The 24888-nt window shown below is 39.0% G+C and overlaps 1 protein-coding gene across 1 annotated transcript in view; it reads right to left on the bottom strand.

The window, feature by feature from the left end:
- The window catches only part of PLA1A (phospholipase A1 member A), a 51295-nt gene extending 26407 nt beyond the window's left edge, over positions 1–24888 (bottom strand). The window contains exons 1-6 of the mRNA XM_007493735.3: positions 24546–24888; positions 19243–19331; positions 9393–9594; positions 6531–6708; positions 6204–6312; positions 3688–3789 (exon numbers count right to left, since the gene is read on the bottom strand). Of these exons, the coding sequence (XP_007493797.1) occupies positions 3688–3789; positions 6204–6312; positions 6531–6708; positions 9393–9594; positions 19243–19309 (658 nt within the window). The 5' untranslated portion in view covers positions 19310–19331; positions 24546–24888. The remainder of the gene's footprint in view (positions 1–3687; positions 3790–6203; positions 6313–6530; positions 6709–9392; positions 9595–19242; positions 19332–24545) is intronic.

Raw genomic sequence — 24888 nt, 5'->3', positions numbered from 1 at the left:
TTTCAGAAAGAGCTGGAAAGACCTGCATGAACTGATGTGGAGTGAAATTAAGCAGAACCAGGAAAACATTGTACACAGTAACAGAAATATTGTGGAGCAATCAAATTTGCTACTAACAGCAATACAATGATCCAGGACAATTCTGAGGGACTTAAGACAAAGAATGCTCTCTACCTCCAGAGAAAGAACTGTTGGAGTCAGAATGCAGATGGGAGCATATGATTTATCACTTGTTTATTTGGGTATATGTTTTGGGATTTGGATTTTATAAGATTATTCACTTACAAAAATTATTCACTTACAAAAAACTTACAAAAATAATGTGGAAACAGGTTTTGCATTATAATACATATGTAACCCAGAGCGAATTGTTTGCCAGCTCCAGGGGGGGAGAGGGAAGAAGGGAGGAAGACAATCTGGATCATATAACTTCAGAAAACATATGAAAATTTGTTATTAGGAATTTTTTTAATTTTAATTTTTTAATTTTTAAAAAGTAGGGAAGTGATCTAAAAGGGAAAAAATCTTTGCATTAAATTTCTGTAATAAGAGTTTGGTATTCAAGATATATAAATAACTAATGAATATATAGAAAACATAGCTATTTTCCAATAGATAAATGGTTAAAGAGTATAAACAAGTATTTCTCCAAAGAAGAATCGCAAAGTATTCACAATTACATGAAAGAATGTTCTGAATTGCTAATTGATTGAAAAATACAAATCAAAATAACCCAAAGGGTTCATTTTATACCTGGAAATTGGCAAAAATGTCAGTGATCAATGTTGGAGGATTTGTCAAATGTTTATCACCCTAACTCATTGTTGATGGAGTTGTGCAATGGTACAACCTTTGTGGAAAGCAATTTGGAATTATTCAAATAAAGTGACAAAAAAAGTCCATATCCTTTGAACCAGATTCCACTCTTGGGCTAGGAAGCCACTGATAAGAGGAAAGTCTTTACATACACCAAAATATTAATAGCAGTACTTTTTGTAATAGCTAAGGATTGGAAACAAATGTCCATTGACTGGGGAATGGCTAAACAAATTGTGGTACATGAACATAATAGAATATTACTACGCTGTAAGAAATGATGTGTGTGATAAGTACAGAGAAATATGGAAGATCTTTGTAAAGTGATACAATGCATTAAGCAGTCAAGAAAACAATATCCACAATGATCACAACCATGTAAATGGAGGGGGAAAAACACACCAAAAAGTCAAAAGCAAATGTAATAAAATTATAAAAATCAAACAGTACATACCTGAAGAGATGAGAGGACACCATCCCAACCTATTCCTTTGAGGAGGTGGGAGGTCCACCGATGTTACACATTTCACATGTTTTCAGATATTTTAAAATGTATTCATTCCTTGCACTGAATTTTTTTACTCTCTCAAAAATATAATTTGTTATTAGGATAGTTTTCTTGGGGGGGAGAGATACTTGGGATAACTACAGTGATAAGAAACAGAAAATATCAATAAGAACTTTTTTAAGTGATAGAGAAAATGTTAATAATGAAGATTAAACTTTAAAATATATTGCACTTCTTTTTTCTCAAGAGCCTGTTAAACTTTTTCTAGGGGGTATTTATGTGACTCAGTGCATTGAGAATAAAGCCTAGAGATGGGCCATCTTGGGTTCAAATCTGTCCTCAAACACTTCCTAGCTGTGTGGCCCTGGGTAAACCGCTTAACTTTTATTGTCTAGCCTTTACTACTCTTCTGCCTTGGAACCAATTCACAGCACTGATTCTAAGACAGAAGGTAAGGATTTAACAAAAAGATAAAATAAAATAAAATAAACCTTTACCAGCCCTCTGGTAGATATTTCCATACTGAGGAAGCAAAAGACATGCTGCTAAATGCTTGTTTCCTTGCTTAATTTTCCTATTCCTTTTCTGAATTTTAAAGAAATGTTTATGAATCAGATGCCTTTATGTTGCTCACACAAAAGGACAATTAGGATGTATTTCCACATTGTCTCACTGAGTCATTTCCAGGTGAGAGGGTCCACTTCCAATTTTATAGCACTTGAAGTCAAGCTTCTTGTCTTTAAATTCAGCACTTTTCCCACTCTAGTGTCATTTTTGTCAATAGACCACATTTTGATGCTTACGTTGACAATGGGACATAGATTTGGAACTTCATTTAGAGCTAGAAGAGATCTCCAAGATCACCTCATCCAATTTCCTCATTTTTACAGAGCAGGAAACTTCAGGGGAACTTTCTTAGCACAAACACTAGAGTGGTTTGCCACGTCCTTTCCCAGCTCCTTTGACAGACGTGGAACTGAGGTAAACAGGGTTAAGTGGCTTGCCCAGGGTACACAGCTAGTATCTGAGGCCAGATTTGAATTCCAGAAGATGGTTTCCTGATTTCTGGCCAATCACTCCATCTACCTCCTCACCTAACTGCCCCATTAATGCTACGCCAATCAAAATATCAAAGGTTTACTTTATACAATTTGATAAAATAATAAATTTCATTTGGAAAAGTAAAAGATGTAGAATAGCAAAGAAAACGATTAAAAGGAGTAGAGCTGAAGGGTATAACAATTCCAGACCTCAAAGAGGGGAGATGTTGACCCCAAATTATTCAGTTGTAAACAGCAGAATGAAGATTCTTTTCCAATGCTCTTCTGAATGCATTCAAAGCAGGTGAAAGAAGTGGGGGGAAAGAGCCCAGAATAGTGAGAGCCTTCCTCTTCAGGGTAACCAGCAGTGCCTCCCTCCTTTGCCCTTTGGGGTAGTGTCCTGAAACTGACTTTTTTCAGGTACCCTGGGAAGAGATGCCAGCCAATATCTGGTAGAATATAAACTCCGTAAGGGCAAAAAACAATTATGGTTGTCTTTGGATCCTCCAGAACCCTGTACATAGGAGGCATTGAATAAATACTTCTTGAGTTGAGTTGACCTTTGAAATATAGACCTGAGAGGTGGGAGCCCTTGGTGAAATAAATGAGTATTTTTTAAACCCTTCCCTTCTGTCTTAGAATCAATATACCATGTCTTGATCCTAAGGTAGAAGAGTGCTAAGGGCTGAGCAATGGGGGTTAAGTGACTTGCCCAGGGTCACATATCTAATGTGTCAAAAGCAGAATTCCAAGGCCAGGCCACTCTTCTCTCTCCACAATTCACTATGGAAGATAAAAATGACCCCTCTCTTCACCAGAATCAAGGCTTAAGCTGGTTTTTTTTCAGAGTATATCTTGGTAACACAGGAGGCTATTATTGCGTTGATGAAACCCCCCAAACCACAGAAGAGCAAAAAAGCAGTGCTATGCCTTCTCTCTCTCCTTTTCCCTCCCACTTATGATTATCAGCATGGGGTTTGGGCCTGAGTCAGAAATCAAGAATTCCAAAGAAACATTTCTAGTCTATGAATGAGAATATTCCTACCCACTGAGAGCTAAAAATAAAATCACTAGCTTCAGTGATGCTCTAATCACTGGATTTTTAAGTTTTAAGAAATTTTAAAGCTGGAGGCATCCTTAGAGATTATCTATCCCTCCCTTCCATTGAACAGATGAGGAAACTGAGGCCCATGGAATGATTTGTCCGAGATAGGCAGATTTACTTAGTGGCAAGGTCATAGCCAGAGTTCAAGTCTTCTGGGTTTCACTCCCCTGCCCCCCACTATACCTGAGACCCAAAGAAGGAAAGAATCCAGAACTTACTGTCTGTATCTGTGTGAATGGCTTCCACAAATAGGGCATCTCCAGGATCCAGTCGTTCTTCAAGGCTGGCCTTGGTGTACTCTGGTCCTGCAGGATCCAGTCCTGGCAATAAAAACTCTGATTTCAGAAACACCTTCCCCTGGCACAAGAGGAAAAACCATCTAGAAGCTGGGATTGGTGCCACTCCTAGAGCTATGCATTTTGAATCCAAGAAAGGAATGGCATTGTTGCTTTCTTGAAGATTGTAGTCTTTTAGTAAAGGCTCATTGAGGCTGGCTGAGGAAATAGCTTTAACTAGGGTAGGGAAACTAGGATATTGTCTAGGATTGAAGATTTCAAGGGTATTAATAGCACTGTCTTTTCACCCCACCCTGCAGAAGTGTCCCAAAGGGCCACACCCCAAAGAAGCCAAATGTCTCATATCCCATTAAAAAAAGTTCTAATTATCCTTTGGGAGAAAGAACTAGTTCAGGATTAACTTTACAGCAGACACTTCCCCCTGCTTTTTATTAAAATTAATTTGGGGCTATTGTTGACTCCTCTTTTTCTCTATAAAATTAGAAATGGCTTAAACTACCACTGAATAATAATAATAATGTCCCACGTTATTTAATGCTATAAAGCTTGCAAAGTATTTCTTCACAATAGCCCTGGAACATGGAGTGCCGAGTATTGCCAATCTCTCCATTTTATAAAGAAATAAACTCAGAAATAAAATAATGAATAAAATAAATAAATAAATAATTTAAAAAAATAAACTCAAAGATTGTGACAAAAAAATTGTGACAAAAATTGTGACCAAAAAAAGCTAGTGTCAGGGTCAAGGACTCAAGCTTTTCCCTCTATACTATAGTGATGGAGGATTTAGAGCAAAAAGGGTTGAAGAGATGATTTTGTCCAACCCTATTATTTTACTAATTAGTAAACTGAGGCCTAAAGAGTTTAAGGAACTTGACTACAGAATGTGAGTGCTCTGAGGGCAAGAACTATGTTATTAAAAAAAAAAACCCAACAGAACTTTGCATCTCCAGTGTCCAGGGGTGCCTTGAACATTCTACCTCATAAATATTTGTATAATTAAATGGCCCCAAGTTTCAGAAGTCACACATTTCAGAGGCCTGACTCTAAAGCAGGTTCGCTGACTCCAAATCCTGGCCTCTTTCTATCACATCTATCTCCCCACCACAACTATTCATGAAAAGGGGTTGGGAGGAAGTCTAAGGAATAGGAAGGGCACTGGTTATGGAGCCAAAGGAGATGGGTTCAAATTCCACCTTGAACACTTACTATGTGTAGGATTTTAAGCAAGTCAGTAAAACTCCCTGAGCCTCGGTTTCCCTCAGATGTAAAACCAGCATGTTAGACTGATGGCCTCTGAAGTCTCTTCCAACTTGAGATTTATGATACTAATAATAATTACAGCTTTTCATATAATAACATTTATACATATATACTCTCATACATGCTATGTATATTTATTATATTTATATGTATAATATATTTTATTACATTTTAATGTTAATATTAATAAATAATAAAATATAATATCACTATTATATTTATCATATATTTATGCATGTATATATGTTGTTGTTTTGTATTTGTCTGACTCTTTGTGATTCCCATATTGGGATTTTCTTGGCAAAGATCCCGAAGTATTGCCATTTCCTTTTCCAGCTCTTTTTCTTTTTTTAAACCCTTACCTTCTTCCTTAGTATTAGTTCTAAGACAGAAGAGCAGCAAAGGTTAGGCAATGGGGTTAAGTGGCTTGCCTAGGGTCACATAGCTAGGAAGTATCTGGGTCCAGTCCTGAACCTAGGTCCTCTAAAGTTCAGGTCTGACACTCTATGCACTATGCTGTTCTCTAGCTTATTTTACATATGAGGCAACTGAGACAAGCAAGGCTAAGTGACTTACCCAGGGTCACACAGCTAGGATGTATCTGAAGCCTGATTTGAACTCAGGTCCTACTGACTCCAGGCCCAGCACTTGAAATGGTAAACCACTCCAGTGTAAGTATGTACATGCTTTTTTAACCAGATCTCAGTATAGAAGGCTCCCCATGAAAAATTCCTTTACCAATTATAGGTCAATGTCTTCTCTGAAACTCAAAGTCTGAGAAAGTTTCTTGGGACCCCAAGGGATCAGAGAATTTGTTCAGGGTTACATAGCTGATATGAGTACCTTGGTCTTCCATATCTCCAAACTGGCCCTCTAATCTATTATGCCATATTGGTTTATGTCACGATATAGTAGAATAACATTGTTTTGAAAAGGAACTACCAGGTAAAAATCAGCAGTGTGATATAATCCCTTCTTCTTACCTCAGGGCTGTTAGTAGTGCTGTCAGTCAATCAAGGAGCATTTATAAACACCTACTGTATGTCAGGTTCTTTGCTAAGTACTGAGATTACAAAGAAAGATAAAAGACAGTCCCTGTTTTTAAGGAACATGCAGTCTAATGGGATTATTTCAAAACACGAGCAAATGATCCCAAAGCCAAGGTAGAACATTACCTGTGATCCTTCCCAGTTGGCCTTTATAGAAGTAGCCTACCATTCCCCCAACGTGTGCTCCCAGGCTGACCCCAATGATGTGGATGGAGGACTCTGACACTCCGAGCACCTGAAATGGGATAATCAGAATGAGCTAGCCAAGTTGAATCATGCTACAGCAATCCAACACAGATTCCAAGAAGTTCCTCAACTAGTCCAAACCTTGGAGATAAGACCTTTCAGTCAAACTCTAGGAAGGCTTCGTCATCTGAAATGTTAACAGCCCCAGTCCCTGCCCTCTTCACCTCTACCTCCCCCTTTACACAAGCCATTCTCTTTGGGTCTTACCAGTAGATGGCTGATGAACTGGGAGATCTCCAGACCAAGTTTTATCACATTGTCAACAGCTGAGAAATAAACACCTGTGGATCCATAAACCCAGTCCACTGCGATCACATTTGCATCTGCCACACGCAGAAGAGTGTGAATTAATTTGTCAATCCATGATGGCTTGGTTCCTAATGCCCTACAGGAGGTGGTGAAAAGAAATACTGAGCAAACAGGATATGCAAGATTGAAGGGGGGAGGGGAGACTTAAATCCATTTGTTTTTGCTAAAATGCATTTGTTTTTATTAACTGAATTTTTTTGTTAAATGTTTTTATTTTTGTATGTTGTGTGAAAGGGGATTTCCTCCTAATTGGTTTTGTTCTTGTTTCCCCTTTGTTTCCTTATCCCTAGGTTGTTGTATTTTCCCCTTATACAAAATGTATGTATCTTTAGTTTGCAAATTTTGAAATGATCCATTGGGGAGACAAGTCTCCTAAAGGATCACAGAGGGGAATGTGGGTTTTAAAAATTTGTACCCTGGGAACATTTATCCTCTGTTTGCCTTAATTCACTGGAGAAGGAAATGGCAAACACTCCAGTATCTCTGCCAAGAAAATCCAATGGACAGTATTGTCTATGGAGTCACAAAGAGTCAGATATGACAATGCCTGAACAACAATGATGAGCTATTCCTAAAGGTGGGCTGAAAATATACCTAGAACTTCTGGGCAGCTGAAATCATTTTATTTCCAGTATTAGCACTTATAACCTGTATAACTTTGGATAAGTCATATACACCTTCTCTATGCCTCATTAACTTCCTCATCTGTAAAATGACAAGTTAGACCTGATGGCCTTTGTTATATCTTCCAGTTCCAAAATCTAGGACTCTCTATATCTTCTCCTTCTCATGCCCTATCTCATTGAGGGCCCCAAACATAGGGTAGGGATAAAGCCTGGACCTGTGATTTCACTGGAATAGGGCAGTGATGGCAAACCTTTTAAAAGGATGGGTGATGATCTCAAGAGCCCATGGAGAGGAGATGGGGAGCAGCTCAGTTCTGTGTCCCTCTGGTTTTCTAGTAAGGAACTCTGGCAAATTCTGTGCTGGGGCAACAACTCACGTGCCCAGAGAGGACTCTGAGTGGCCCCTCTGGCATATATATGCCAAAGGTTCGCCACCACAGGAAATTCTTACTACCAATACAGGCTAGCACCTGCTTTGTGACATGTAATCTCAGAGAATGATCTAAAAGATAAAGGTTAAGTGTTTGGCCTAAGATCAGGTAATGAGTATGTGTTTGAGGTCTGAAATGAACCCACATCTTTTTGGTTTTAAGGTTGGCTGGCATGTAGCTTTTAGTTCTCAGTAAATCTCTGTTAGTGAACTGAACTGAAAAGGGACACTGTATGCCTTATTAGGTCAGGAAATTTTTTAAAAAAATAATAAATCATGAGAGAGGAAGAAGAAAGCTAAATAAGTGTATTTTTGGCTCTATGGAGGTTAGGATGCCAACCAAGGAGAGAACTGAAGCAACTCAGTCAAGAATTGTTGTATATTTAGTGGCTCCTTTGTTCCAATAACTTCATCAAGCATTCATCATTAATTGTCATAATGCAATCATCTAGTTTTAGTTCTTTAATTAACTAATTATTTGTTTGTTACATGAAAGTTCCCGTATAGTTCCCTTCCTCTCCCCCCTCCTGCAAATCATCATCAAAAATTATATGTGACAGGGATGAATTAGAAGCCTTCTCTATAAGGTCATGAGTGAAACAAGGCAGACCTAGAGACAAGTGCTAACAAGGAGGCTAACAAGGAGGGCGTGAAATTTCCAAAAATGACTATTATATATAGGAACAAAAAGCCTTAGAGGTAGCCAAGTGGTTCAGTGGATCAAGAGCCAGAGGCAGCAATGGAAGGTCCTGCTTTCAAATCTGGCCTCAGACCCTTCCTAGCTGTGTAACCCTGGACAAGTCACTTTACCCCATTGCCTAGCCCTTACCACTCTTCTGCCTTGGAACCAATACATAGTTTTGATTTTAAGACAGAAAGTTGAAACAACAATGGCTATTGAAAGCATAATGTAATTATTAAGCATCTACTATTGCCATGCACATAGTAGATGCTTAATAAATACTGACTGACTAGGAGAGTTACTATACCTTCCCTAAAGGAGCTCACATGCTGGTCTGATAGAGGAGGTGACATGCAAACTATGTACATATAAGATATAGACATTACTTCTCAATGGCTGGAAATGGGAGATAGCCCCAGAAGATGTGGAAGAAGAGGAATCAGGAAAGGTCTTCTCCAGAAGGAAGGACTTTAGCTGAGAAAGTAAGCCAGGGAAGAGAGGAGAAGAAGATGAGGAGGGGAAAGAAGTCAAGTATAAGAAGACTGGGATGGTAGGAAGGGACTAGATTGTGAAGGACTTTATAAGCCAAACAGAAGATTTTATATTTGCTCTTGGGGGTAATAGGGAGCCACTGAAGTTTACTGAGTTGGAAAGGCAAGGCAGTAGTAATGGTGGTGATATAGTCAAACTTGAAAGATCACTTTGGAAAATCATGTCAGCAGATAGTTGGATGACAGAAATCTTTGATATTATCTATTCTCATATCCTCATTTTATATTTGAGAAAACTGAGGTACAGAAAGGTTAGGTTATAAGTAACTGTTCAGAAACTAGGGATAGTATATGCATGTGAGTATATATATAGCACTGTTAAAATCTTGAGTATCTGAACAGGTGGTCAGGCAGTCAATCCATCCCCTCTTCTCTCTACTGTACTCTTTCTATTGTGCATTCATGTTACTGTTGAACACAATAACTAAGTGCAGGCTCTTTGAGGAGCTCCTATTCACTTCTCTTTCTTACCTGAACCCATGGATAATTAACTTGGTTTCCAGAGAGATATTGAATCCAAATTTCTGAAGGTCATTACTTTCTTTTACCAGCTTCCCACAAGTAGGATCCAAAGGAGTGAAGAAGAGGAATTGAACCTTGAGATTGGTGCCCCGTAGGAGATTGGCATTCTGAAAGTCAGAGCATTGCTTCTGGGTGGGGGGAATCTTATGATCTATAGAAAATCAAGAAATTTAATAGCTTTTTATTCATGTTTTGGGGGACAAAAGAAGGAATGTAGGGTTATAATTTAAAGTTTACAACCTCTTTAAGAGGTTTTAATTATCATGAATTTAACACGTGTCAAGAAAAAAGGATTATGAAGTACAGTTTTTGAAAGTATAAAACAAATTCAACATATTAATTCTAAAGTTATTCTGCTTATCTGTGTTATTCTCAAAATTTCCTTCTCTTTGTGCACTAAAAAGAGTTTTATAGGCATTTTTCTTTTCTTTTTTTTTTTGCACTACTATTACTTCTCCCTTCTGTCCTCAAAAAAAAAAAGTCCTCTTCTGTAACAAATAAGTATAGTCAAGCAAAATGGTCCACAGTGTGTATTTCATTCTGCTCCACTTAAGTATATTGCTTCTCTATCAAGGGCAGGAAAACATACCTCATCATCAGCCATCTGGAATTGTGGTTGGCTATTTCAATGAGCAGAGATCTTAAATCTTTTTAAACTGTTCTACTTTACAATGATGTGGTCATTGAATAAGTTTATTCTCTTGGTTCTGCTCATTTCACTTTGCATCAGTTTACATAAGCTATCTCATATTTCTCTGAATCCATTCTTTTCATTATTTCTTACAGAACAATATACAAATTCATGTCACCTTTTCATTCATACGTCCTCTAAGTGATGGGCACCACTTTTTTCATTTGTTTTCTGCTACATATGGGTCTACTTCCTGGTTCTTTGATCTCTTTGGCCTAGTAATGGTATTGCTGTGTCAAGGGGCATTATTCATGGTTTAATGATTTTTAAGTATAATTCCAAATTGTGTCCCAGAATGATTGGATCAATTCATGACTCTTCCATTAGTAGTTTCTTCCTCTAATAGCATTTCCAACAACTACCAACTTCCTTTTTAAAAAATTATCTTTGACAACCTGATGAATGTAAGGTAGAACTTTAAAATTGTTTTAATTTGCATTTCCCTTGTTATGGGTGATTTGGAGCATCTTTTAAATTGATTGTTGGTGCTTTCTTTTTTTTTTGAGAACTTCCTAGTTTTGCTGCCTTTTCTTTAGTTCTTTGTCACAAGAAATAGAATGAAAGAAAGGACTGTACTTAAAAATAAAGGCATAGTAGGATAGCTGATGGTTTAGGGATTGAGAGCCAAGACTAGAGACAGAAAGTCCTGGGTTTAAATCTGGTCTCAAATACTTCCTTTTTGTGTGACCCTGGATAAATCATTTAACCCCCATTGCCTAGCCCTTATCACTCTTCTGCCTTGGAACCAATACACAGTATTGATTCTACAACTGAAAGCGAGAATTTAAAAAAGAAAGAAAGATATGCATAAAAACAAACAAAACCAATAAGAATTTTAAAAAATAAAGTGACCAGTCTTAGAATGGGGTCAGGGGGAGAGAGATCCAACACAGGCAGGAAGGGACTAATGGATCATGTAAAATAGGAAAGGTAAAGTGATTTAAGATGAACAGTTGTCATGCTAATTTGGGAGAAATTGCATGTAGAAAGGTTGTGATCAGAGAAGAAATGCTGTGTGAGGGATCTCTGATAAGGAGCAGTGTCTTATAGTGAGGGCCAGGGCATGGTCATGCTGATGTGCAGCTGATGTGGAGGCAAGATGCCATCCTTCAAAGTCAAAAAGGGCAAGAAAAGAGTATTGGATTAGAATCAAAAGACTTGTGTTGGAATACTAGCTCTTCTACTTACTCCCAAGGAATCCTTAGGCAGGACACTTTTCTTCTCAAGACTCAGTTTCCTCATCTAGAGAATGAGGGCATTGGATTAAAGGATCTTGAAGGCTCCTTCCAGCCCCAACATCCCATGATCTTCTAGTACAAAGGTTTATCAATATAGATCACGGGCGGGCGGGCTTAGGGCTGGAAGAGAACTTCAAAGATTATTTTGTCCAACTCACTTATTTTACTGATAAAAAAAATGAAGGCTCCGAGATTAAGTGACTTGCCTAAAGTTATACATATCTTTAACAACTAAGGTTTGAATTGAGATCTTCAGATTCCTATCCCAACATTCATTCAATTGTACCATAATGCCACACTAAAGTAGTTTATGCCAACTTTATTAAATTCCTGTTATGTGCCAGGCACTGCAATAAGTGCTGAGCAAACAAAGGAACAAATTAAATAGTCCCTGCCTAAGAGAAGCTTACATTCAACTGTAGGAATCAGGAGTGACAGTTAAAAACAGTCAAATCCCAAGATCCTCCTCTCCTTCCAGAATCTTTCTCCCCAGGGCTTGTATCCAAATTCTCCTCCTTTCCTCTTAAAGACAATCTATGAATTTTTCTCTATCCTTTATCCCTTACATTCCTACACAATAGAAGAGACATGAGATGACTGAGCTAGAGCTGGAAGAGAAGTTTAGAAGCCATATAGGCTAACTGGTGTAATGGATAGAGTGCAGGACCTGGAGTTGGGAAGACATCTTCCAGAGTTCAAATCCTGACTCAGAAACTCACTAGCTGTGTAACCTTGGACAAGTCACTTAACCCTTTTTACCTCACTTTCCATATCTATAAAAAAAAGCTGAAGAAGAAAATGGCAAACCTCTCTTTGCCAAGAACTCACCCACCCACCCATCCACCAAAATAGGATCAGGAAGAGTCAGGCATGACCGAAAACAACTGAAGAATTGGACGCAAATGTCCAAAGATCATGACAATAAATAAGGGGCATATATGATGTGCTTTTCAAGTAGGTCAAATTCTTCATCTGATTAGTGACTGAGAACTAACTATAAATCAGAAATGTAAAACCTGTGAACATACTTTGGTCTCCTAAAGTTAGAAATGAGAAATGAGAAGGTGGTTCTTTGTGGTTTTTAAAAAAAAAACCTATTACTTGAATACTGGTGCTACATAATATTCATTTTCTGTAGCCGTTAAGTAGCTGGTATAAAATAGATTCAACCTCCATGCGAATATATATGTGTGTGTGTGTGTGTGTGTGTGTGTGTGTGTGTGTGTGTGTGTGTGTGTGTGTACACATATTGCTTCAATTATTTTTATCCCAAAGAATCTCTGTAAATCTTTATTTTGTTGGACAACTTCTTAGTTCTTTGATATGAAACAGCATAAAGGAGTTCTTTGCTGAACCCATTTGCTCCTGTCTTTATGAATTCCATAGCATGTTTCCCTTCTACAAGATCTGATTTTGTATAACACGCACACACGAGTTATTATCACTACCTACATAATGAAAAAGCTTCCAGAGTTGTATAGCAATGCAAACTCTTTCAGTGTCATACTGACCCAAATGCTAAATAAACCATTAACAATTAACTTTTATGAAAGAAAAACCAGTAAAGGTTCTGGAGAACAGAAGATGAAATGTTTCTCCCTCTTTCTAAGAGAGAATACTATTAGGTACCATCAGGGTATCTAATGTTGGTATTCATTATTATTTTCTTTTTGTCCCAAGGGTGAATTCAATATATTGGAGCTGGGGCAAAGAGTTGTTTTCTCCAAAAATAATTATAATATAAAGACAAAAGTCACTTGTAACTTTTTTTAAATCATTGAAAGTGGTCCTAAATTCTCATCTTCAATGACTTCTGCCTATAACAGTTTGTTTGAGGGTACAAGAACTGAGGGTCATTTAGTATGAAAGTATGCTAGAGTTAGCTTAACGAGCATGCAAGCTGTTAGATTTTCAGTGTGCATCATTACACCTTGAGAATTGACAAATGATACAAATCAGGGCCTCATTTATTGTTGATTTCTAAACTTAAGAAAGTAATGAAGAAATTGTTAATTATGCAGATTAAATATTAAAACTGTGTTAGGCATACTAATTTTTTTAAGCATACCCCTGATGGATCTAATGTCCTGTTATAGAAAGATTCTCAGAGGCACAAAATTACTGATACCACCCCTTGGTACTCCCAAATATTTTTTAAAGGCCCACCTCATTGCCAAAGTGATAATACTGGCAACATAATGACCTTGATTCTTTGAAACTTTGTAATCTCTTCAGCCTTTTTACTGGTATGACTATGTGGCACCAAGACGATTGTGGTGACTTGGGAAGGAGCTTAAGTATCAGTACTAAAATAAAGGAATCCTTGAATCTGAGGACAGTCTCCATTTATGATTCTTTTTTTTTTAAACCCTTACCCTCTGTTTTAAAAACAATGTTCAGTATGGCTCCCAAAGCAGAAGTGTTTAGATTCAGATCTGTGTTGGCAAATCCATGGCACACATGCCCTCCTCCTCTCCACGCATGCCTTAGGACATTTCTCTCATCATCTGACCCCTTGCTCAGCAACCCAACGGGAGTGCTTTCCTCCCTGCCCTGTCTGGAGTAAGGCAAAGAGGAGCTCACATGTGGCAGTCATAAGGGTTGCAGTTTGGGTACTTGGTCTTTAAATTGCCTACTGGTCTAGGCAATTGAGAGTAAATGACTTGCCCATGATCACACACCTAGGAAGTATCTGAGGTCAAATTTTATCCCAGGACCTCTCATCTTCAGGCCTGGCTCTTTATCCACTGAGGCACCTAGCTGCCCTACCATTTGCAATTCTTAGTCAAGAATGAAATAGAAATATTAGAAAAGTTCTTGATGGTGCCTATTTTTTCATTCTGAAAACTGATGATGGAAAGTATTAGTCAGAATTCAACTGGGTTAAATTTAGAAATCCAGCTCTCCTGCTAACCTAACATAAAAGCTAACGTAGAGATTTTCCTGAACAAAGGTCTATTGGCCTTGGAGGACCATGTGAAAAAAAAGAGAGTTGTTTGGGCTGTTATCTTTAACCACCATGCTATCCTTTATCCTTTTTGCTCTCCAAAAGTCTAGGCTTCCATCTACACCTGGACTCTAACAACTAAGCTTTTCTTAGTCCTACGGGAAAAGAGGGATATGTTTCTAGTCTCAAGGACCAAATTTCTAATCAATCATGTTGTACCCTGTACCTCAATTCTGTAACCAATCATTTTTTGTATTTATGACATTATTTACCTTGCTTTGTGCTCCACTCTTCCCCTTTATAATTTTAGCTTAAAAGCCCTTATGCTAGGGGCAGCTAGATGACTCAGTAGATAGAGCACTATGCTTGAAATCAGGAAAACTCCCTTAGTTCACATCTGGTCACAGAAATAAACTGTGTGACCCTGGGCAAGTAATTTCACTGTTTGGTCAGGTTTTCTCATCTGTAAAACAAGCTGGAAAAGGACATAGCAAACTACTCTGTATCTCTGACAAGAAGACCCCAAATGGGATCACAAAGAATGGGACAGGACAGAACAACAAAATAAAATATTTATTAGGGGCAGCTAGGTTGATTGGATTACGCAGTTGATTAAGAAACAGGCCTAGAAATGGGAGGTGTTGGGTTCAGATTTGGCCTCAGACAAGTCCCAACCGTGTGACCCTGGGCAAGTCATTTAACCTCCATTGCCTAGCCCTTACTACTCTTCTGCCTCTTCTGAAGATAAGAGATTTTTTTTAAAAAGGAGAGAGCAATACCATCTTCAAGGGGAATGGAGAGATCAGGGGAGGCTCTACAAAGGAAATGGCATTTGAGCTAAATTTCTACAGAAGAAAAATATGCAGAGTCAGAAATTAATAAAGGGATGGGTTTCTAGGAAGAAAATGGCTTATACAAATGTACAGACCAGATGTAATGCCAGTTTAGAGGAATTTATACAGGGCAATAGAGGGAAATAAGGCTGGAAAATGTAAATTGCAGCTAGATTATGAGAGCCTTACTGCCAATTTACTTTCTATTCAAGTCAACAGGTAGCTCCAGAAATTTTGTTATTTTTTTAAAGCAGGTTGGTGGCACAGTGGATAAAACAACCTGGAGTGGGGAGGGCCTGGGTTCAAATTTGGCCTCACATATTTCCTAACTTTGTGACCCTGGGCAAGTCACTTACCCCTTTTGCCTAGCCCTTGTCCTTCTCTCTTAGAGTTTTTACTAAGACAGAAAGTTAGGGCTTTAAAAAAAATCAGTGAATGACCTGGTCAGAATTGTGCCTTAACAATTTGGAATCATGTCCAAAGGATTTTAAAAGAATGCATGCCCTTCGATCCAGCAACTACTGGATCACAGTACACAGTACACCAACCACACTACTAGGTTTGTATCCCAAAGAGATTTTTTTAAAACAGGGATGGACCTGTTTGTACAAAAATATTTATAGCTGTGCTTTTTGTGGTGGCAAAAAATTGGAAACTGAGGGACTGTCCTTCAATTGGGAATGGCTGAACAAATTGTGGTATATGATGGTGATGGAATACTATAAGAGCTATAAGAAATGATGAAACAGTTGATTTCTATAAGAACTGGAAGGATCCACTGGAAGGATGAACTGATGCAGAGTGAAATAAGCAGAACCAGGAGAACATTACACACAGTAACTGAAATATCATGGGATGATCAAAGGTAATAGACTTTGTTATTAACAGCAATATAATGATTGGGGACAATTCTGAGGGATTTATAACAAAGAATGCTAACCACCTCTAGAGAAAGAACTGTGGGAGTAGAAATGCAGATGAAAACATGAGCATTCTCAGAAGACATCCATGCTTGGGGGAAGGGAGATGGCCCAGAAAACAACAACAACAACAACAACAACTCAATCTTATAAGTATGAAGAAAACCAGAAGAAAAGAGCTTTATAAAGCCAAGGGGGGGGGGGGGGGAGAATTCCCAGGAGAATTTGATTATCATCAAGCAAAAACTACAGTGTTCAAGAAGGGTGAGAACTCAGAAAAGAACATCAATTTTGGCCATGAAAAGATCACTAGTGACTTTCTTTTTAACCTTCACCTTTCATTTTAGAATCAATATATGGTTCCCAGGCAGAAGAGCAGTAAGGACTTGGCAGTGAGACTTAAGTGAATGGTCCAGGGTCACAAAGCTGGGAAGTTTCTGAGGCCAGCACTGGCAACTTTTGATAAAATGGTTTCAGTTGAGTATTAGGGGTTGAAAAGAGATGAGAAATGAGTGGGTGGTGAGGAAGTTAGAGGTAAGAAATGTAGCTAGTTCTTGGAGTTTGGCCTAGAAAGTCTAGAGGTAGAAAGTCTGGAGGGACATAGAATGACAGCAAGGAATGGCAACGTAAAGTGAATGTTTGTGTTAAGAATAGGAAAACTATTTAAATTAGTCAATCTACTAACATTTATTGTATCCCCTGTGTGCTAGGCAATGGGAATATAAAGACAAAGTGTAAATAGTCTTTTCACCCTATCATGGACATAACATCTACTTATAACATTGTATTTCTAAAATAAACACTAGGTAATTTGTTAATAGGGCACTAAGTAGAACCTGGGTAGGTAGGAAAATCAAAAAAGGCTTTACTTAAAGGCAGCATTTGAAATGGGTTTAGAAGGAAACAAAGGATTTTGGACTGCAGGGGAGGAGAGATTCCAGGAATAGCTGACAGTCAATGGAAAGATTCAAAGATAAGAAATTAGGGTGTCCTGTATGAGAAACATCAAGAGTGGCAAATTGGCTGAACCATAGGATACCAAAAAGGGAGTGATGCATGATAATGCTAGAAGAATAAATTGAGACCAGGCTGGGATATAAACAAAGAAGGTTATATTTTATCCTAGAAGTAATAGAGAGCCACTGGAATTTCTTAAATGAAAGAGTAACATGATCAGACCCAGGTTTAGGAAAATCACTTTTGTAGCTGTGTCAGAGGATGCAAAGGCAGCTAAGAGGCACAGTGGATAGAATGACAAACCTGGAGTCAGGATGGACCTGAGTTCAATATGACATTAGATACTTACTAGCTGTGTGACCCTGGGCAAGTAATTTAACTCTGCCTCAGTTTCCCCATCTGTAAAATTATTTGGAGAAGGAAATGGCAAACTACTCTAGTATCTCTGCCAAGAAAACCCTAAATGGGATCCCAAAGAATTGGACACATAGGTAATATGTGGCAGAACTTGGAGCAGAATCTAGGTCCTCGAAAGGACCTCTCAGGCAAGAACAAAATAAGATATTTACAGAGCAACAAGTCAATCATACTCAACTGGGGCAGCTAGGTATCTCAATGGGTAGAGTGTCAAGTCTGTAGTTGGGAAGACTTGGGTTCAAGTCTGGCCTTAAACATTTCTTAACTCTGTAACCCTGGGCAAGCCACTTAATGCCTCCATTGCCTATCCCTTGCTGTTCTGTCTTAGAGTTGTTACCAAGAAGAAAGTAAGGGTTTAGGGGGAAAAATTTACTGAAGTGTATAACAAGAACTTTAGTGTTAATGATATTTTGAGCACTAAAATAGATGGTGGCCTGAGTTCAATCACAGAAGGCTTCTTGGAAGAAAAAAATTGAGTGGTATAGGACTCATTTTGAAGGCAGGGAAAGACAGGGAAAGAAAGAGGGGCTAGGAGAGATTCCAGGAATAAATAGTAACACATTCAAAAACAAACAAGTGGAACAGATGTAATATCTGTTATAGTTAATGAGGTCAGAGCAGAGGATCTGAAAGGAACTTGACAGAGCAAGAAATTAGTGTCCTAGAAGTTTGTGACTATGATGGAATTTAAATACCTGGCTGAATAGTTTTAATTAACTACATTAAGGTAGCGAGAAAGTAACAGAAGAAGTGGAAAGAGACAGGTAGAGACAAGACAGTTGTAGAGACTCTTTTGTTGTAGGTCTCTACTGTTGTAGAGACCAGAAGTGATAACAGACTGGATTTTGGTAGTGGAAGAACGAACAGAATGAAAGGAATAACTGTAAGAGACAAGGCAGCGAATGGTACCTACCACACATTGTGGCATGATGGAAAGGGCCTTGGATTTGGACTCAGGGGAACTGGGTTGCAACTATGGCTAGGTCACTTACTGCATATGAGACCTTAGGCAGGTCACTTAACGTGTTGGCTTCAATTCCATCTGTCAAACAAGGGGGTTGGACTAGATGGGCTCTGAGGTCCCTTCCAACTATATTATTATTATGAGAATTGTATTTTAATATCAACAACTGACTTCCTTTGTAATCTCATTTATTTATTTATTCTGCATTTGGAAACATTATTACAAGAAGGGTTCAGTATAGGTTTTACCAGATCCACCTAGGATTCTATCATCCTAAGTAGACTGAGTAAAGAAAAAAATGTGGAGCCAAGAGCTTAGTCTAGATGGCCTCCATAGCCCCTTCCAAAGCTAACCAGTGAATCTGAGTAATGCTGAATTTAAAAAAAAATGAGTCAGACACCCTGGGGGAAGTTGGTGTTTCTAGAATGAGAAAGTGCCATCTTTACTGTCAATCATGTGATTATCAAACTTAAAAAAGAAATCAGACTGCCTAGGGGGAAAAGGCTCTTTTGGGACATCCCAGAGTTAATACAAAATTAATATAATTATTGAGAGTCAAAGTAATTACTTGATCAAAGTCAACAAGGGGTCTGCCACTTCTAGGAAAATCTTACCTGGGCTGCTTTCTCTGGGGCGGTGGGAGAATATTCCCTAGCTTGTCACATATGGCTAATGTGTTGCTTTTGCTAAACTAATTGTTTCTTCATTCCTTTTCAATCCTTGCTACAAGAGATAGCTCAGTGGGGAGGAGAGAAGGATAAGATATATTTGGAAATGAATGTAATATATAAACAAAAGATATCAAGAAGAATAAGATTTTTAAAAGCCTTACCTGAACCTTTAGAAGACAATAGTAGTATCCCCAGGAAACAGAGGCATCTTATGAGGCTGCTTGCCATGGTGAAATAGGTCTCCTTGGGCCTGAAGACGAAGTGAACTCCTACTTAGTGGAAGGGCCAAATAAGCCAGCCCCTGACAGGCAGGAATATTTGCTGATGCTATCCTAATCATTAACTGACCTTATGACTCCCCCCAAAGAAAAATGCAACAATAGACAGCCCATGTTTGTTTAATGGATAAAGTTTTTTTTTCTCCCCAATGGAAATAAATGTACTGGAATTTTTTTTCCCTTTCTGTTATTAGAACCAAAGGCTATTTAAACATATTCTCCTTCCTCTTTGAAACAAACATTTTCAGGAAACTGTTTCCTGTACCTCTCCCACTTCCCATTATAATGTGTCTATAACAATAGAATTACAACAAAGGTGTCTTTCAACTTGGAATGTTGGAAAAACTCTTTAATAGGTAAAGTCTTGGCTTTTAGATCTTTCTGTCCTTCTCCGAGGGGGTTTATGAACATAATGTTTTACAGTTTATTAGTCTGAGAACTGTTTTCTAATACAATTGGTTTTCTTTGTAGCCTCATGTATTTCACTTTATGTATTTAGAAACATTATTCTGAGAGCAATGGACTATAGGTTTCAACCGATCGCCAAAGGTGACCATGACACGTAAAAGGTAAATAACTCTTGGTATTGTCCAACCTCCTTATTACAGAAAGGAGGAAAATGAGGTCTGGCTGGGCAGGGAAAATTGTATTATCTTATTATACGCCTAAGTTAGGATCAGAGCTGGAAATGGAATGCTGGTGTTTCCTAGTTCTTGGACTTTTCTTTTCAAACCTCTGCTTCCTCAGGCAAGGAGGTGAACAGGAGGATTATTAAATGAAGACTTATAAAAACTGTGAATGGGTGCTGCTGAATGATGCCAACGCCTCTGTGACCAAAGGGCAACTAGCACATCTTGAATGAGAATTGGCATTACAATTGCCTCCTCACACACAGTATGACGCTAGAGGTGGTGGAGAAGTGGGGGGGTTCAATGCAGCTGCTCTGGCCCCTCAGGTTTCATTCCCTCCCCATAGCAAACCTGCAACCAGAGCAGGATGAGGGCAGTCAGAGTGGTACTGAAGAGGAGTTAACTATGCGCAAGATGCAGTGGACTGGGCTTGGCCAAAGCTGTCATCAGCAGGACACACACATTTGATTTGTTTTCTGGGTGGTTGAAATGAACTACACAAAGCCATCCCCATTGTCTCTGCTAGCCCCTCTGGGACTAGCAAATAACCGAGTTGGGACTGACTAGGGCTGCGGTTTGCATCCATATAACTATTTTAAACTTAGTCTGGTTAAATTCCAATCAGTAGAAGTGAAGATTCATGGGGGATTACTGTGTTTTGTTCTGGACACAAAATTCTAAGAGAGTTGTTGACAAACTACAGTTTATCTATTACAGACCCACCAAGAGAGTGAAGGGGAGGAAGATCAGAACCTTTTAAAGGAATTGGAGAGGGTTAGTCCAAAAAAGAATAGGCTTAAAGGGAATGGAATTACTTGTTTTTTCGAAGAAGACACATAAATGAAAAGCATTTCATTTCAGCTCAAAATTCACCTGTATGAGTAAAGGAGAAAAGGGCAGCTAGATAGCACAATAGATAGAGTAGCAAACGTAGAGCTGAGAGGTCCTGGGTTCAAATTTGACCTTGGATACTTCCTAGCTGTGTGACCCTGATGGTAGTAGTCTCTCAGTAATCGAGGATGATGATTGTCTTTGTGCTTTTTCATCTATGCTAGATGAGTGTGCACAAAGACAGAGATTTAAGTGGAAGAGTCGATGCACAGAGACAGTCCCACTCTCTCAGCATTGGAAGCCTGGGTCCAGTGGCACGAAAAGTCATTACACCTGGAGACTTCCTCAGCTGCATTGGATGGCCGCGTTGTCTTTTGTGCTCCAACACGTCCTAAGCACTCCACAGTGCTTTGCTGTGTCGCCCTCTCAGCCGTTGAACCTTCTTACTGGTTTCTTCCGTCTGTTCAGCCAAAGCAGTCTTCACATGCTGGGTGAGCAAAGCCCTGGTTCACCAGGGGTTGACAACCCGATGGCTACCCTCACAAGGTTTAGCCGGCCTGTCGAAGCCGTTGCCTGGGATGTGGCTGCTGCCGCATGCTAGCAGCTACTAGGAGTCACAAGTGAGAGCTGGATGTCAGGTGGGGGTCAGTGGCTGGAGAGCTGCCCTAGGAGGGCACGACAAGCCCTCCATACCAGAGATACTACCCCTCCCTGAACACCCCATACACCCCTGTGTGTGACCCTGAGCAAATCACTTAACCCCAATTGCCTAGTCTTTGGTGCTCTTCTGACTTAGAACTGATACTAAGCAGAAGGTAAGGTTTTTTAAAAAAATAAGTTCAGGGGAAGTAAAGAGCTAGCTTAATAGTGATTTATTTGACAAAAAAAGTCTTATAGGTCTACAAGCTCAGTGTGAACAATGATTTATCATCATCACTTATATTTATATGGCACCATACCGTTTACAAAGTTCTTTCCTTACAATAACTTTGTGAGGCAAGTAAAATGCAAGTATCTTTAGCCACATCTTAGAGTTGAGGACACTGATATCAAGGATACCAACTGAGGAAGTACTCAGTATTATTTGAAGTTTTTTGCTCTTATTTAGTCATTTCAGTCATGTCTGACTCTTTGTCATCCCATTTAGGATTTTCTTTTCAAAGATACTGGAGTAGTTTGCTATTTCCTTTGCCTGCTCATTTTATAGATAAGGAAACTGAGGCAAACAGTTAAGCAACTTGCCTAGAATCACACAGCTAGTAAGTGTCTGTAGTCATATTTTGAACTCACATCTTCCTGACTCCGGGCTGCTTTCTAGCCACTGTACCACCTAGCTGCCTTATTCAAAAGTTAGCATTAAGAACAAAGGAAGCAATATTGTTACAGATTCATAAATCTAAAAGGGACCTCAGACTATCTAGACTATTTCTCTCCTTTTACAGATGAGAAAATGGAGGCTAAAGGAGGTTAAGTGATTTGCCCAACATCCCATATGTAATAAGTAACATGACCAGGAATTGAACCTAGTTTCTCTGGACCCAAATCTAGGGCTTTTCCCACTGCACCACGCTGCCTACTACCTGCTATTTCATCTCTTAAATTCATCTCTTTGGACTCAGGACCTCCCATTCTAGAGTCAGCTTCCTGCCTACCATCATACACTCTGCTACCTGGGGATTACTGTGTTTTGTTCTGGATACAAGATCCTGAGAGAGTTGTTGACAAACTATAGCTTATCCAGTAGAGGACTCCCCCTGCCCCCCCCAATAGAATGAAGGGTAAGGAGATCAGAACCTTTTAAAGAAACTGGAAATGATTAGTCCTTTGCAAAAAAAAAAAAAAGAGTGGATTCAAGGGAGAATAACCTAACTGTTTTCAAAGATTTTGAAGGAGTCTGGATTTCTTTTCAGCAGCAACCTTCCCACACTGGAGAAACCTCTGCCCTGAGGTCCTGATCTCCTGATTGGTGACTACTTCACCCGACTTCCATTTTGGGAAGGCTCCTAGCTAAACTGCCTCATTCTCACTCAAGTCAGTCTCCTGACTTCTGCTTCTCCCCTCCATCCTCCCCCAACTTTGCTCCAAGTCTGGTAACTTCTTCCACTTTTCAGTCTTCCTTTGAATAATGTTTTTCCCCATTAGAATGTAAGCTCTTTGAGGGTAAGATCCATCATATTTGCATATAGTTGTAAACTCAGCTCTTAGCTGGGTGGCTGATGTTGGTGTCTAGTCATTTTTCTGTAGTCTGACTTGGGACTTTTTGTTTGTTGGTTGAAACCCTTACATTCTGTCTTAGAAGCAATACTATGTTTCTATTCCAAGGCAGAGGAACAGTAATTGGGATTTAAGTGACTTACCCAGGGTCAAATAGCTAGGAAATGTCTGAGGCCAGATTTAAAATCGACACCTCCTCTCTCTAGACCTGGCTGTATATCTATCCACTGAGCAACATAGCTGCTGCACCAAATGGGTTTTCTTGGAAAAGAGATGGGAATGGTTTGCCATTTCCTCCTCCGGCTCATTTTAGAGATGAGGAAACTGAAGCAAACAGAGTTAAGTAACTTAACCAGGATCACATAGCTATTACGTGCCTGAGGCCAGATTTGAATTCAGAAAGAGAAGTCCTTCCAATTCTTGGTCTGCTGCCTTTTCTTGTGCCACCTACTTGCCCTGACTGACATATAGTAAGTGCTTAATAAATGTTCATCTGCTTTATCTATCTATCCATCTATCTATCTATCTATCTATCTATCTATCTATCTATCTATCTATATCTGTCTGTTCCATATATATATATATATATATATATATATATATATATATATATATATATATATATATATATATATATATATATATATAATATATCCAGAGGGAAAAACTGAGAATGGGGGAAATTACAGTGAAGGAAATTTTGTATGACTATAAGGAAGGATTTTTTTTAAAACCTACTATTAGAACTGTTACAAGCCAAAGCTGGGTGATTATCGGTCAGAAATGAAACAGAAATTTCCTACTTTGGGTGAGAATTTGTTTTAGATGACCTCTAAGGTCTGTCCAACTCTAAAATTCTGAGTCTATATTTTACATGGAATATGGTCTGGCTGATAATGAACAAAATGATTTATGAGGGCTTACACCTGCAACTAGTCCATTAAGCTACAGCGAAGTTCAGTGGAAAGGACATTAGGCTGAAATCCAAGAAAACTGGGTCTAGTCCTTTTTTTACCACCACATGGTTGGGTGACCTTGGGCTAGTCATCTTTATAAGCTTCCATAAAATGAGCAGGTTGGACGATATAATCTCTAAAATCTCTGCCAGCTCTAACATTCTATGATCCCATGTTTATTTCCTATAATCCCCCCCACCCCAATCCCATTGCATTTACTTTTAAACAACTAATTTTGTATGAGATCTACTTGGGTGAACCTATGGTAGGAGGCTGAGCTTTGTAGAATGGAAAGGGGAAAACCTTTTGATTCCCAAGTTAGTATCTTTAGAGAAGAAATTCCTCCCCACCCCCACCCCCACCCCACCCACCCACTACCCACCCCCTGCTGCCCACTTTCCTCTCTCAGACAGTGACAGTTAAAAGTTACCCAAGGCTGTGACAGTAACCAGTCTAGGAACAGGCTGACTGGGGATTGTCCTGGGCCCCAGTCTGTTAGATAATTAATATTAGGTTTGGGGGGGGGGCTTACTATTAAGGAAAGGAGAGAACTTACCTGGAATCTTTAATAGGCAGTGAAGAGAAGTATACACCCCAGTCAGCACAAATTGCTTATCGCTTGAGGTCCTCAGGTTTCCGCTCCCTCAACCCAGGGCTGGCCTACACTGGTGGCATTTAAGACTCTTGGAAAAGCCTTAACTCATTTACAACTTTATATAGTACTTTTCTTCCACATCTATTATTTCCTTTAATCCTTCCTGCAGCTCCCAGATTTAAACCTGGCAGACATTGTCATCCCGAATAGATAGATAAGAAAAATGGGTCAAAGAGGTGAAACACTTTGCCCCAAAACACAGTGGTGCTGAGCCTTGAGCCCACATATCTTGACTGGAAGTACA

This window comes from Monodelphis domestica, chromosome 4 (genome assembly GCF_027887165.1).
Source record: "Monodelphis domestica isolate mMonDom1 chromosome 4, mMonDom1.pri, whole genome shotgun sequence".
Classification (NCBI taxonomy): Eukaryota; Metazoa; Chordata; class Mammalia; order Didelphimorphia; family Didelphidae; genus Monodelphis; species Monodelphis domestica.
This window is presented reverse-complemented; position numbering and strand designations above follow the sequence as displayed.